The sequence below is a fragment of the Pithys albifrons genome, chromosome 14, assembly GCF_047495875.1.
Source record: "Pithys albifrons albifrons isolate INPA30051 chromosome 14, PitAlb_v1, whole genome shotgun sequence".
In the NCBI taxonomy this organism is placed as follows: Eukaryota; Metazoa; Chordata; class Aves; order Passeriformes; family Thamnophilidae; genus Pithys; species Pithys albifrons.
The window spans coordinates 13,126,945-13,142,744 of NC_092471.1; the positions used below are offsets into that span (position 1 = coordinate 13,126,945).

General features: G+C 42.6%; 1 protein-coding gene across 2 annotated transcripts in view; it reads right to left on the reverse strand.

The window, feature by feature from the left end:
- Nucleotides 1–1,740: 1,740 nt before the first annotated feature.
- Nucleotides 1,741–15,800, reverse strand: part of GPR50 (G protein-coupled receptor 50) — a 46,703-nt gene continuing 32,643 nt past the window's right edge. The window contains exons 1-2 of one of the 2 annotated variants that reach the window (XM_071569484.1): nucleotides 12,411–12,471; nucleotides 1,741–6,273 (exon numbers count right to left, since the gene is read on the reverse strand). In XM_071569484.1, coding sequence (XP_071425585.1) covers nucleotides 5,405–6,273; nucleotides 12,411–12,447 — 906 coding nt within the window. In that variant the 5' untranslated portion in view covers nucleotides 12,448–12,471 and the 3' untranslated portion in view covers nucleotides 1,741–5,404. Of the gene's footprint in view, nucleotides 6,274–12,410; nucleotides 12,472–15,800 lie in introns of those variants that run through there. The other variant, XM_071569485.1, reaches the window with a different exon arrangement.

Consider the following 15,800-nt stretch of genomic DNA (forward strand, 5'->3'; position numbering starts at 1 on the left):
GAAGCAATCATTTGAAAACCTTATGAGGAGATCATGCCTGAAAGAAAACTCAGAAACATTTTTCAGTTAATGGTTCAGACCCACCTTGGTTGCTCTGGAAACTGACCCTGTACTTTAAATTCTGGCTCTTCTGTACAGTGCATTACTTAGCACATGAATAATGCATATTATAAACAAGCATTACAAAGTGAAAATTCAGTTAACAATATTATGGGGCTTTCATTCACAACTGTAGTTCATGAGTGATACAAATTTTATGGTTCTTATCACCAGCAAAAAAATTTGCATATTCCATCACAGAGTTCTTGCAAGAACCTATTCTGCATTTCTTATCTCAGGGTTTTTATGGTAAGAAATATTGCATTAGGTCCAGTAATTTACATTTTTCCAATAAAACTCTAAATACATATGCAGTAGCTCTTTACTGAGTGGCTTCATGTTATAAATTATAAGCTTGAAGTAAATACATTAGGACAAATACTGATTTCTAAATAGTCACAATGAGTAAGATTTTATCCTGGTGTTATCACACCTCTTGTCTTTTATAGTTCTGTCTTATCTCCCAGTTACTATACTTTGTGGCAAGTAAGTAAATAAATAATACTGCCTCACTTCTGACAGTTCAATTCATTCAGTTCCACATGGTAGAAACAGCAGGTACGAGTCCGTGTAAGGGTTTTCCAGCAGGTCTGTTCAGACAGACATTTTGGCATCTGCAACTATAATAAACTCTGCTTTCAGGGTGTCACATCACAGAGCATTGCAGGCTTTAGTGTGGAAGCAGTAGGTGAAGTCCAGTGCCTGTTGGAAAAGATTAGCAAAAAAAAGTAGCAGTACTGCTCAGGGGTGTCATTGAATGAACAGTGCTCATTCATTCAACACGTCTGCTCCATGTTTTTTCAGCAACTCTTTTTCTTAATGGATAATCTCAGTCTTTACTACCTTAACACCACGGTTACATACGACATCTTGTTAGGAAACAGGAGCTCAATTTGCAGTTATAACTGCATGACTCCATACTACCATCCATACCGCTTTGGAAGCAGCACTGAGAGTCCCCAAAAAACAGCTCTGGTCAAGTCAGTGTGGAAATACAATTGGTGGAACCCGTGGACAGAACCTGTTGGCTGAAGAACTGCATGAATAGAGAACAATCTGTCCCAAAACAGAGGTGAGGAAAAGAACACAGATAGAACATCTTGGATACAGCAGTCTTGATCCTCACAAAGCTCCTTGATGGAGACCGAGTGTGTGTCAGCCCACACTGTGCCTCCAGCTCAGGCTGATTCTCTCCGACCCAAGTCCTTCCCTACAACCCAATGCCACCAATGCCTTCCCTACAACCCAATGCCCTGACTTGTGACCACCCTGGCTCCCACACCCTCCTGTTCACAGTTTGGCTGTGCTTTCCTTCCCAGGAAAGGGCAAGGAAATGGATGTGACAAACTCTGCTGCCATAGCCCCCAGTGGATAGATGTGGGACAAGAAAGGCAAAGGGCCTTGGAGGGACACACGTGAAGAGACCAACAGCAGTATGGAGACAATTTCTTCCCTGAGGAGGAAGGCCAGAGTGCAGCAGGCAGCTGGCTCACCACAGGTGCAAGAAAACACATGAATCCAAGGACATGTCTCTGATGCTCTGGGTCATTCACTTCCTGGTCTAAGTTGGGCAGCTGAGTTATATCTGAACTCAATTATATCTGTCAATTCGCTTTGCTTTCTGGGAGTCAACAAAACACAAGCTGTTCCAAATATTTATTAAAAAATAACTGCAAGTGGAAAAAATATCAATAAGCAGTCCAATGGCAGATTTATTACAGTTTTAACTAGTAATGTAAATGAATCTATTCATGAACAAAAATAGCAATAGGAAAGTATACTGGAGGATTCTTAATTAAACAGTAAAATGGAAACAGCATATGCAATACACATTTATATATAAATATATTGGTTACATTCTTCTTAAATAGATTAAACAACATTCATTACTAATATCCAAAAATATTTCTTTGTGGCAAGAGAATCATCTTCTTTCACAGCAATACTGCCTCTCCATAAGTTTCCACTACAACAATTTTAGAGTTTGGGGCTAGAATAGGTATTCAACAGCACCAGATCAAATCCAGAGCAAGTGATTTGAAACTTTATGTGAGACCTCAATGAGACTTAAGGTCAGGTGTGCAACAGATGGAATTGGCAGAGCATGATTTAAGCTGTGTAATCTCATTGAAATCTCAAATTTGAATTAAAGCTAGATTCCCACAGGAAAACTGTGACACCACTCAAGATTCCCAGTTATAACACACTTCTCTTTTTCTGTAAACAAATGTTAAGAAAAATAAATTCTCTGTACCCTGTTAACCATTTCTTAACATAAAATTAAGGAGCTGCTTGGGTAGTTTTAAAATGAGTCAATATAAAACTCTATCCTATCCTAAGCGCTACCTCTATCAAAGTGCTAGCAAATGGCACAGCATTCAAGGCCATGCTCCCTGCTTTTCATGGTTCCTATTGCAAACCTCAGCTCCAGCAGGACTGAGCTCAGGACTCCAGCCATGGCAGCTGCATCAGCCCAGCTCTGGGTACCCTCACTGGGCCACCCAGAGCCCTTCTGAACAGGTCGTGTCAGGGCTCTCTGTGCTGTCAGACGGCCAGTGCCCACCACAGACCCCTCCCCAGTCTGCAGTGACAGCAGGGTCTGCACATTCAGGGAGCTGCTCAGATGCACCCCAGTGCAGTAGGGACTGAGCCTGTGCCCTGCAGAGACCTGGACAGGAGTTGGGCTCTGACGCTACAGCAGAAGACAAGCAGATCCCCCCATCATTTTGCATAGTTCAGCAGTGACTGTGAGTCCTGGAGAGATGACTTATCACCCTCCTGCTCCTCCCCTTCCCCAGGTGTAGCAGGGACTCTCACAGCTTGCCTGTTCAGGACTTCTTTGGACTTGGTTTGGTTCAAATACTTGCTGGCTGTTACTTTGGAGCCTGAATAAGAAATAGTGCAAATACAAGCTCAAAGAAATAAAAAAATTCCCACATTGCCTTCATTGAACATTTGGGTAAAAAGACAAGGATTCATAAGATGAAACCCCAGTTTTGGGGTATTTGAGATATTTGGCAAACCTGCACAAGATTCTTCATGATTGTCGTAAAGGAGTACGTTTTGCTTGGCGCTAGATGCTTCAAATTATTTGCTAATGTGAGTTTAACTAACAATGTTGTGGCTAATTGCAAATGACTTTGAAGACTAGTCACGGAACACGGGACATCTCCCTGGCGCAATGGGACAAGCACTCCCTGCAGTTATGGATTCCTCAGTGCTTTTCTTATCCAAGTTTAACTCAAAACTATTTTGCTTGCATGGAATGGTGTGAATTCATCCAGAGTGGTTTCTCTGGAAGGCGAACAAACCACGTTATTTCTGAGGGTCAAAATACCTTTATTTGGCCATGCTCAGGCATATTAAGAGGCCAAAACAGAACTCAGTTTGATTCCTATTATGGGAGGCTGGCTGCAGTGCATTTTAAAACAACAATCATCTGAAGTGGCAGAGATGTTCAAGTTTGAACTGTCATAGAGTGCCAGGACACTCTACAAATGCAGGGACCCCCCTGGTACTGCAGGGACCTTCCCCACATGGCAGCAGGCACACTGCAAAACTTATGGAGGCAACACTCCACACAAAGTTTTCTGGCCCACTTCATAAAGGGGCTTAATTTCTCTCAACATCTCCTTCCCCCAAAAATCAGCAGAAGGAACATTCAGCAGCAAGGTGCTTTAAGCAAGCAATGCAGAAATGCCTTGATATCTTCACACAGCCTGCTCAGGGCTTTGGGAAATCCCACGTACCTCCATCTCCAGGTGTCAACACGCTACTGCAAAGTCTGGTCTCGATGTTTCAGGGTTCAGCCCTGGGAATGAGTCCTGCTTTGACTAGAACCAAAGAGAAAAGTCTGATGTCTTCAGCCAGGGGCAGGGCTGTCCACTGTCCTCCTTAGGGGCCCAGACCAGCTCTGCTCCCCCCTGTGCCACACATTCACCTGCATTAACTCAGCCATGCTAGCCTGAAGGTAGAGTTCACCAGGGGAGTTTTACCTGTTGATTTTATGGGACAGTTTCAAAGCAGTATACACATATTTAAAACCATAAAGAGATGAATTCACAATGAAGCTAGGAAGACAAAGTCATCGTATTTACAGACACCTGCCATCACACACACTCCATTAAAGAAACAGTCTTATCTTTGCCAACGTGCTTGTTTCTAATGTAACACTGGACTCACAAGCACTTCAGGACATTGTTTCCAAAGACACAGATAGCACAGTTCAGGCTTTAACAGAACTGATGCATAATTATACTTAAGTAGCTTTCATCTCCCTGCTCCATGACTTAATTACAGTTTTGTACATGAAGAAAGCAGGACAAGATCTCCACTTTTTCTTCCCACAGCAAATTCATGTTCTGTGGTGGGCTAAAGGAGGGATTTTTGGAACAAACCTTGTCTTCCCCTTCTCCCTTTTTCTACAAGTGTAAATGTTACTGTAACCTAAAAGCTGGCATCTGCATTACACAGATGGGACTCTGCTATGTTCATTTTTTTTTATGATGTTCATGTAGCAGTGACTTCTGAAAGACATTTGGAATGAATGCTGGCCATGACAGGATACTGCCTAAATTAGAATCAGGCTCCAAGTATCTTCCTGCAATTAGATTATGTCATATGTTATATTCTTACTCATGGCCTGGAAAGGAGAGTGCAAGGGTGCTTAATATCTGTAGATATTCAATTAAAATGAGTGCATCAGACACTCACTGGTCTGGCTTCTGCCTGCCTTGCATCTAGCGCAGGCTCACTTCTAAACCTTAAGAGGACAGAAAAAGGAAAATGTACACACACACAGAGGAAGTCACCATGCCCATACATACACCTGTTGGCTAAGACAGCCCTTACCTAACTAAAGGGTAGAAAGCCATGCAGTTTCAACTTCATTTGATATAGTCTGGGTTAAGTTAATGCTAGAAAAATAGAATTCAGAGGGAGAGGAGAAAGGTTTGTGTGTAATAAATGGCAATTTTGCTGTTTCTTGAAGGTTGTATTTCAAGCATAACTGCATTTCTCTGTGCCCTCTGAACGCTTCCCTTTTTGGGTATTGGCATGCTTGTGGCAAAAGCAACCAAACCAATTAATGAGGCACACAGTGAGAGATGGCATATGAAAAAGAAATAAAACATCAGTCCTTTTCATTCTGACATTCCTTACTCAAAGCCTTTATGCCACAGCAATAAGCTAAGCATGAAAGGTAGCAGACTCCTTCCTTGCATAAGGGGCCAGGCAACACCAGCTGTGCAAGGCTCTTATATATTACATATACAACCATAATCCGGAATAAATAGTATGTCCTGATTCATAAGTGTATTTCAGCGTGGTTGTTGTTGGTTGTTATGGCTGGAGAATGCTTGCTTTTCATCCCTTCTGTCCCGCCCTTGGACACATCGATGAACAGCAACCTGGGAGTCCACAAAGTCAGTAATATCCTTTTGTACTCCTTCCGAAAATTCTGGTTAAGAAGCCCATAGATCACAGCATTGAGGCAGCTGTTAAAATAGGCCATAAAATAGCTCAGGACGAAAAGCCATTCTGGAATATGTGGCTGCACTTTTGAAGGATTAATTGAAACAGCAAGTCCAATAAAGTTTAATGGTCCCCAGCAAACAGCAAAAAGGACAAAAACCACAAACATAGTCAAGAAGTTCCGTATGTCAGCTGCTCTGAGCTTCTGTTTGCAGTCTTGTCTCACCCGGTGTTTGACTTGAATCACTAAAATCCAGATCCGTAGGTAGCAAAACGTCACAACAGACAGTGGGACGATGAAGTGGACCACCACCACCGTGATGGTGTATGATGTACTCACTGTCTGGGCAAAGGTGCAGGAGTAAATTCGGGGGTCATACTGCAAGGAACCAACAAAGAAGTTTGGCACAATTGCCACCACTGTGAGTATCCAGGTCAGGCAGAGATAGCAGCAGGTGTTCTTCAGGTTGAAGAGCTTATCGTACCTAAGGCTGTGGCAGATGTAGCAATAGCGGTTGATTGCAATTGCCGTGATGTTGAAAATGGACCCGATGACACTTAAGCCCATCAGGAACCCACTTATCTGGCAGTGGACATTTCCCATAGTCCATCCATTATGGAATATGGCACTCAAGATCAGAGGGTATGGATAAACTGCAACCACAAGGTCTGCAACGGACAAACTGACGACAAAGATGTTGCCTAAAAAAAGAAGAGATGGTGAGAGGTTAGCATAGGACCAGAGAGACAACTTGCAACTCAGAACTCTTCAGGTGTAACTCTTCTTTCAGGCTTCACTCTAGTCTCCATCTGTAATTTGAAACCCTAGAAAAATAAGATTTTGCTCTACGGGTGACAGCAATGGAAAGTAACTAGGCACGATTAACCTGCATGTTTCCTCTTAGGAATATTTCAAATTGGAAGTACTACTCTTAATTTGGCTATTGCTGTGGGTCAGGTATCTGTGGTCCTCTAAGGTGCATTGGAAAGAAGGATTTAGCTCTCCTTGTCCGTCACGGGCCAAAGGAGTATGGCAGGCAGGTTATGTTTCAGTGTTTATTTGTTTCACTGACACGACTTGCACAGGAAAGGTCTTTTTGTCCTTTTGCATGTGAGCAGGTATATTTTCACCAGAATTACTGCAACATTCATCCTAATAAGTGTGTGTTCTTCCAGGAGCCATGGTGTGGCCAGCCTTGATATGCTTATCTTATTTGGAGTATTTCCTGTTCCTTCAATATTGAAGTTGTCCAATGCAATATGGAAGGTCAATCACTCTTTCAGCTGCCTTGGCCTGTGCAGAGAATGTGATTAATAAGCTGCAGTCAGCCACCTCTGCAGAGTACATGCTGCAGGTTATTCATTTAGGCTCTAAAACAAAGAGAGTTGAGTCTGTGCAAGTATAAAATAATTAAAGCCTTGCTGACTTGAAAATAGCACATTGCATAGGACAACACCTGTCAGCTCCACTGTGGAGCAGCTTCCAATGACCCGGGTGACCAGTGACCTCCTATCAGCACTTACTTCTCATTTGATGAGTTTGGTGTATTTTTAGGCAAGCAAAAAGCCTTTCTGTTCAGCCTGTCAGTCAGTGTAGAGGATTGTATTAAGGAAAGGGCCTTGAGGTCTTGTGGGAACTGGTTTAACTACAGGACCAGTTATAATGTTGAAAAGGACATCTGTCAATATTCAGCATTCTGATTACCAGACAGACTATCATTTCAGCAGGAGCTAAACACTTCAGTTAGAGGACAGCACACTAGAAAAAGTAGTTGATTTTCCTAACTCTGCTACTTTCAGGTGTGTCTGCAGTGGCATGAAGAAAAAGATTACTAGACCGTAGATCTATATAAATATATAGAGTATGTATATACAGTAGAGGCTATGTCTAACACATTTAAGGTGTTAACACCTGTGCCCCCATATGACACAGGCAACTGTTCACACCCACACCTCCTCTTCAAACCCTCATATCCTGCTGTCTACTACATTACATATATTAAAAAAAATCACTAAATGCAGGTATTTTTCTGTAGTATCCATGAAAGGACTCTCTTAGATCTCAGTTCAGCTAGGTCACTGGCTTTAGCACTTGGAAATACACCCAAGGGCTGTCAGAAAGCATGGTCACATTGCCATTGCAGTTGGCTCATTGCTATGTTTGTGCCAACAAAAACTATCAGGACAAGTCAACAGTTCATATCAGGCCATTTCACGCTGACCGGAAAACAGTCCAGACTTGAGAACAGCCCCCGGCAGTGTGGAGCTGAGGCAGCTGCCACAGTGGCACTTAAAAATAAGTATTAGCAGAGGTCATGTGAAGTGCTGAAATCTTTTCAGAGAGAAATTTTACATATAGAGGTTTACTACAGCACACAACTTCTGCGGCTGCTGGGCCTCAGTGCTGCTTTCTTGCTGATTTAATAGCTTACTGAGAGCTCTTTAAAATGCAGCCACTGAACCTGGTCCCCATATAATTAACTCCATTTAAGCCACTGTCAAGGGCAGAACCACCTGTGGTCAGGTTTTGCCATGCTGCAGGCACCAGAGAAATGGAATGCTCTTCTGCAGCAAAACTTTTCTTCATTCTATCAAAATATGCACTTCAACAAAATGTGTCCCTAGCACCACAATTTTCTTTTGGGAAGCTTTTGCAAACAATTTTCAAGACAAAAAAACAGAGATAGAGAGGTATCAGCAACCTAATTTAGGAGACTTCCAGAGGATGCTGGAGACAGACTCCAATGATGGGACCACGAGTCTCCTTTTTCATTTGAATACACATTTATATTACACAGGCAAGCCTCTGTCTATGTTGGGGATGCAAGAGTCACATTCAGCACCCAGTCCTGAATCAGGCAAAAGCAAAACAAAGCTGAATATTTCCTACTTAAGACAGCACATCAGTGGATTTAAACCAAAGCTTAGTAATACTATAGGGAAAATTCTTAGTCTCACATCATTGCCAGCTGCTGGGAAAAATAAGCAGTCTCCACTGGTCTTTCTTCACTGACTTGAATAGTTGGGTGGAAGTAAAAAATGTAAGGGAAAAAAATCTATAAAAATCATATTCACAGGAGGGACTTCGTAGTTTGGATTCAATCCAAGAGCACAGTCTTGTGTGTATTATTTTGACATGACTTCACTGCATGTTACTCCAGCAGGGTGAAAATTAGATGGTTTTATCAAGGAAAGAATAATCTCCTCCACTTGGTGAGGAAACCTTCCCTGCTCTGCTCTGTGCTTTCACCCTGCAGTCTCATTTCTCCTGTCACCTGGCACACCTATGGCATGGCCACAGTGCTGAGTGCCAGAAAACATGGTCAGAAAGGTTCACTCAGTCCTATTTCACAGAAAGAAACCCATCTTTCACTTTATTTGGGAATTTCCTCAGCTTCATAATTTTCTTCTAGTGAAAAAACCAGGGAAGGTCAGAACCATACAACAGGTACTGCTGGCTCAGACATAAAAATCAGTGTATTTTACTGCCTAGAGTGCTGAAAAGAGGGACCACATCACATGCCACTAAAGCAGAACATGCCACAGGAGGCTCCATCCAAGGGATGGGGCTGAGCATCCTGGCACTCTGCCAAGGGGTGTCCCTCCATCCCACACCTTCCACACCCTCCTTCTCCTTCTCTCTGCACATGGACCCATATACCACAATGGCCCCCGAATTGTAGTTTTTCAAAAATTAAATAATAATAATTAAAAATAAAATCTTAATAAAAGATTTCAGTTTTCTAATGGTGCTCATCTGTGACTGAACCACTGGGAGAAAGGCTGGACCCAGCCTGCACCCTGTGTCTCTATGGGCTGGCTTTGCCCATAACAAAGATCTTGGAGTGTCTGGTGGGAAAGCCATTGCCATGGGTGTCCTTCACAACAACCACATCAAATCTCCCAGGATGTCTCTCCCACTTGGGGATCAGCCCAGTATGGTCAAGGTGGCACCACCAGTCCCCATGCACAGGTTACCAGGCCATGCACTGGTGCTTTGTGCTATTGGCTAATGAATAAAGTAAGAGTAACTTGAGTTAAATGTTGTTTTGCCCTCACAATCCCTGGTTTGCTATGAGACCACTGTGTACTGAGCCCTGTGGCCAACAGCTCATGTCTTTCCCTCTGGAGGATGAGATCAGACCCTCATTCTCAAGGACACTTCAGAATAGGAAGCCATCTAATGTGTGTCTTTTAGGGAAGGTGAAAACCAGTATCCTGCCAATGATTTTTGTTACTGTTTTGGGGGGTTTTTTTACATTTTTCCATGATAAAACAAAGGAGTCTTGCCCATAAATAATACCATCAGGACTTTATCTCCAATTTACATTCATCTGCTTCTGTGACACTATTTTCAGATGTATCTTTTTATCTTTTTTGACATGTGACTATATTTCCTTATTAGCTTTCACATTTTCCGTTCCTTTTTTAACCTCTACTTAGTATAAACTAGTTTGTGTGCCACTGTGCTCCATCCCCCAGATATAGAGTCATACTTGAAGAGGCAGAAAAAGTGGAGAAAAGCAAGTCTGACACATGGATACTGGTAATACAGACTTGGCCACATTTTCAGAGAAACTATAAATCCTTTTACATTACAGAAATCCAACAGAAAGCTATAGATTATAGAGGTATGAAACTCTGCTCACAGTGTAATCCACAGTTGCTTGGGGAAAAAAACCCACACCAGAACAACCTGAAGCCCAGCTGCAGAGCAACTTATAGGCATGTGCAAATAATACAAATGGGAATTTATCCCAGAACAGCTTCTACCCTAGTACTCCTCTCTTTGAGCTCCCTCTCTCCCATAAATCTATTTCTGTTCACTCCCAGTCTGTTCTTGTACTCCAGCAGTTCCCTGGCCCTGCCTCTTACTTTGCCTGGATTATCCAACAACACAGCTTATCTGAGGACTTATTATCAAGCTCTGGTTCTAAAAATGTGGAAATACCTCAATGAATTCTGCAGATCAATAAAGCACATATGTAAAGGTCTTCACTGGCAGGCTGCCCCAACAGCACCTGACTTTCATTCCACAGAGATTAACTGAGCATTGCTGTAGAAACACCAGGGTCACTGGCCCTGTCTGCCTCAAGAGGCTGTTGGAAATCCCTTGGTGCTCAAACTCCAGTTGCAGAGATCCAGCCTCTCCCTACTGTTCCCACACAGCAGCTGTGGGCTGTCCTTTACAGGCTGTGACTTAGGTATCCTGAACCTAGAAGAGGGGTTAAAACGCAAGAAGGGAGGGGAAAGGAGGTAAAACATTTTTTTAAATTGTCTCTTTATCTACATCTCAAAATGTCCAAAGCAAGCACACAAACCTCTTGTTTCTCTGTTATCCATAAAAAACTCTCTTACACTTCCATCCCTTACTAAATTATTACAGAACTACAGAACTGTTTCCTTCAGGTCAACAAGACATTGATGCTTAATGCAACTTGAAGTCAGTACTGTTACTGTGTAAACCCAATGTGAAACTGAATTGTCCTAATGACAGGATTTGCTCCAAAGCAGAGACACACTCGTGTGCATCAGCTTCTGCTCATCTGGTAACAGTCCAGCTCTGACTGAGCCTGCTGTCCAGGCTGCCCCTTCCTCCCAGCCACTGTGTAGGGATTCAAGTTGCTCCCAAACATACAGTGCCCAGCACAGCATTTTGAGGCAAACAAAACCACATATAACAGCCTCAGAGGCAGCAAGTGACAAGCATGAGCATGACGCTTGTCATGAGTGCCATGGGGCTCACTGCCTGACAGTCACCTTGCAGTTCCAACCTCTTCCCAGCAATGAGATCAAACCCTGGCATCTGTCCAGCTGCTGCCAGAATAATGGACAGCTGTAGAAAAACAGGTCCAAAAACCTATGCTGAGAAAAACATGCTAAAATACAGAACGACATAATGCTAAAAGTTTACTGGTGTGACTGGTGTGTTTGCAGTGCCATTTTACTATTATAATTTTATTATAAGTCACAGCTTATAATAAAGAGAATCTTAAACTTCATGCTTGTTTATTCAGGTTTTATGAAAAAGTCAACAGACTCATGTATTCCAGATAAACTGGAGGTAAGACACACATCAACCTCAGAGAGATATATATAACGAAGTTCAGTAAACAATTTAACAGGGCATGACTGTAAAGCAAGCCTCTGATGACCACTTACCATAATCTAATACTCTCTGTTTAACCTTCCAAAGCTTATGCTCACTGCAAAACAGAAACAAAATGTACTATTTGCCCCAAGCAAAAAGATAAGTCATAAAGAGCTTTATTCAGCATGCAACAAGACTCTTTATTAGCCCTGATAGCCTCCTTTTCCTGTTTGTTTTTACCTGCCACTTGCTGTGTGATTGCTTGTGTGGGCACTAACCTCGAGCCTGCAGATCTGAAGTGTGTGCTCAGTTCTGCAAACTAAGTGGCAGTTCATAAAAAAACACTTTCAGATCAATTTTCGTCCTTTTATAACATAAAGATACCATTGACCACATGCAATCATATTGATTTTGTACTGCTGTAATTTAAATTGGTAACAATGCTGCGGTGTTGAGCAATGCTGACCCTGCAGACCTCACTCTGACAGGCATTTCTTTTATCACCAACTCTAAAGGGTCATTTCCAGGGTAGACAATATTTACCCCATCAAAGTGCATTAAGAACCATCCTTCTGTAGAGGACTGTGACCCATGGCACTGCTCCATGCAAGCTCTGAGCTTCCAGGGCACTGTGACCATCACACACAATGGCACAGGAGGAATCCCAGACTGTTGTCATCTCTTTCCACCACTCTGATAAGCACTAACACATCTGACATGCTCATATGACAGCCCAGTGTGTACTTACCCATTTTGACAACTGAGTATGTTTGACAGGGGAGCATAAGTGAAAATCAGAGAAACTTCCTGAGATCTAGGCAACAGGCAAAAAAAAATGATTTGTTGTTCAATTCATTAATCCAAAAATTTTAATTGAGTATTTTATTTTTGTATTTAGGGAGTCTGTTCAAAGAGAGGAATAAACAGAAGAAAGGAAAAGGCATTCAATTAATTATCTGTTATCATTACTCCATTAGGATTCAGAGGGGGATAAAGCGTGGTTTCCTGCAGTTAAACAGACAGTGCAGTTGGGCTGCCAGCTGCTCTCAAATCCTGACTGTGCTGCATAAATGATACAGAGGGTAATAACACAAAGGACAGGAGGTATTGCCAACCCACAACATCCTTAGGATGTAAGATTAGAGAACATGGAAATATCCAATTTAAGGACATCATGAAGGTCCTAAAAAAATCCATAAAACTCAAGAATAATTTAACTTCTTCCTGAAAATAGTCCTTTGAGATTGCCCAGAACAACAGTGAAGCCAGAGAACAGCAGTATGCTCTAGACTTACCATTACCTTGTTTGCTGGCATCTTTCCCTATGGGAAAACTGGGGACACTTAGAGCTGCTCCCTGCCTTGTGCCAGCCCTGCAGATGCACAGGAGCAAGGCCAAAGCAGTGCAGGAGGCAGTCTGCAAACGAACTCTCCTCCTCCTCCTCTGCCTTCCTGTGACAGGCACTTTGGCATCACTTTGGAACCATGACCACCAGCTTCATGAGCCTTCTCATCAGCACCTCGCAACAGTTGTCAAAGTTGCCTTTTCCTCTGGACCTGTGAGAGACTTTCTTCCAGGAGAAGCCAAAAAAACTCCCAGTATTTACTGGAGAAGAAAGGATCAGCTTTCAGTGCTTCAATGACATTTGCTTTGTTATGCACCATATGTTATTTTGGCTGATGGCTAAATAATTGCTTACATTGCCAGGTGAAAGACTGGATTACTGGATTCCAAACTTACTTTTAGGTCATGAACTTTTAATTGTGTTGCTGCCAAAACCATACTTGAGCCATGCCTTCAGCTGCTCTGATTGAATGCAATGAAGGACCCTGGTTGGCAGTGCTCACACCCCAGAGATCATAACTTTCATTTGGCAAAGGCTACCAAGATTCACAGCCCTAGCTGAGCTCAGACCTCTGTGGAAATGGGCTGGAAATTAGAGACCAACCCTGTTTGCATGATTTCATATCTTTCCTTACATCACTTACCATTACAGTGGAAACAAAGTAAAGGAAAGCATTTTTCTCTTGCTATGGCGCAGATGGTAGATCGATTTTCATTTTTGAACGAATAAAAATTATTCTGAACCCTTAAAAAGTGGCCAGCCCTCTTTTGGTACCAGTGCAGAGGGACTTCTCCACTTTCAAAGTTCTAGATATTTTATAAACAAAAACAAATTTTCAGACCATCTCAAAGAAACACCATTTGGCAAGTTTTCCCATTACTACCCACTAATCCTAACAGGTCTTGCTTAGTTTAGGCACATCTTTCTGAAAAGATGATCTGAATATAATATAAAGAAAGGGGGAATGCCATAAAGTTGACATTTTACCCACCTCCAACAATTTTCAAATTTCTAAAAATACCATTTTCTGTTCATTTAAGTGTCTTTTAATGACTTCTTCCTGTGTTTTCCTGAAAATTCTGACCCTTTGCATGAGAGAAAACCACAATGCTGCAATTCTGCTGGATTTCTAAACTTAGCTTTTGTTAGTGTGATGTTTTTCCTGGATGCAATTACAGACATTAAATCTGCTAGTAATGGAGCAGGAGTAAGTGGTGGTCTTGATTCAGCTCTTAATAAATACAAAAAAAGAGCTAAAAAGTGCCCCTTCTGGTTATGTGCCCCAGACTCCTGACATTTCACTGTTATATCCACCAAACTCATTGCCTGCAGTAAAGCTGTGAGATAGAGAGCCAATACACTTAAAATCTTGGTTCTTTCCTGTATCACTTCTGAATTGTTGTACTAAAGATGGGCCTGGAAACATGGCCTGCCTTCACAGCACATCCCAACAAGGCTGATGGAGAGCAAGTGTCACAGGCAGGAGGTCCTTGGGGCCACCCTCCAGTGTGCACTGAGCACCTCTGTCAGCGCCAGCTGAGCCTGTGTGGCACTGGCTGCAGTGTCTGACTCTGCAAGGACACCATGGCTGATGGCCACAAACTCCCTAAGGCAGCTTCTTGTGGGGGACAGTGGTCTCTGGGAAGAGTCTAAACAAATACCCCTGCAGCCATAGGAGAGTGAGTCCAGGTACCTAAATCCACACTTGACACCTCAGATACCAGGGCCACCCTCCAAATTCCAGATGTTTCCTTTTCTGTCTGAAATCCATGTGGAGTGGCACTATGTGATTTTAAGAAGTTGTCTAATTCCCATCCAGGCTGTGTAGGGAGTGCAGGCCACTGCCCTTATGTTTACCCTCCCACAATGGCCACATGGGCACAAAGGCAAGCTCTACCAGCCCATGTGAACTCCAAGCCCATTATTTATCACCTGGTTTGTAAAGTGCTTTGAAAGAGGAAAGGCCCTGTATAAATATAAATATGAATTATTGCCAGCATTCATTGAAATCACAAACGAACATCCATCCTCTCCCAGACCCAGCAGCTGCACTGCCACCATTTGCCATCTGTTACTATTCCAGAAAAAAAAAATCTGTGAATTCAGGCTTAATAGACTTAATAATGCTTTTTTGCAATTGGTGCTGATCAAACTGTGTTCCTCGCCTGGAAAGGAGCTGAGTGTAAGCAACAAACTCCTAGGAAGTGGTCAGGCTGATGTGAACACACAGTTGGTTTTATTAGTAAAAATATTGTCTGAGTGCTGAACCACCACAACTTAGCCCAGAAGCTGCTCCTGCTCCTCCCTGTGCCTCACCAGCACGGTTTGTTGACTAAACCTTAGTGACAGCACCAGTCACTACACCACAGACATCCATTGCAAAGGAGCAGATGTCACCCCACCACAATTAACAGCTTATCTTGACATCCCAGCCCTGCCATCTCAGGGATGAGGTTCTCTTCAGTCCCAGCACTTTCTGATTAGCTGGTGGGAATAGGAGGTGGTTTTTTCCCTTGTGCCTCTTTTAAATTGTATATGGAACTGATGAAGCTACTAAAAAAAAGTTACTAGACAAAAATGTTTCTATCAGTGAAGGACATTTAGTCTTTAAGTTATTCTGAACCAAATCTTGTTTAAGTCTGTTAGAGGCAACGCCTTTTCAGACTGTGGCAGGTCTGTTGATTAAGCCTTAGAATGGATGGAAGAAGTTGAATGAGGTGAGGACTCCAAGGCAAAGAGGGGGAGACTACAAGCAGACAGCTTTCCTAGGAAGGGTTAAAGGCCCTTTTGAAA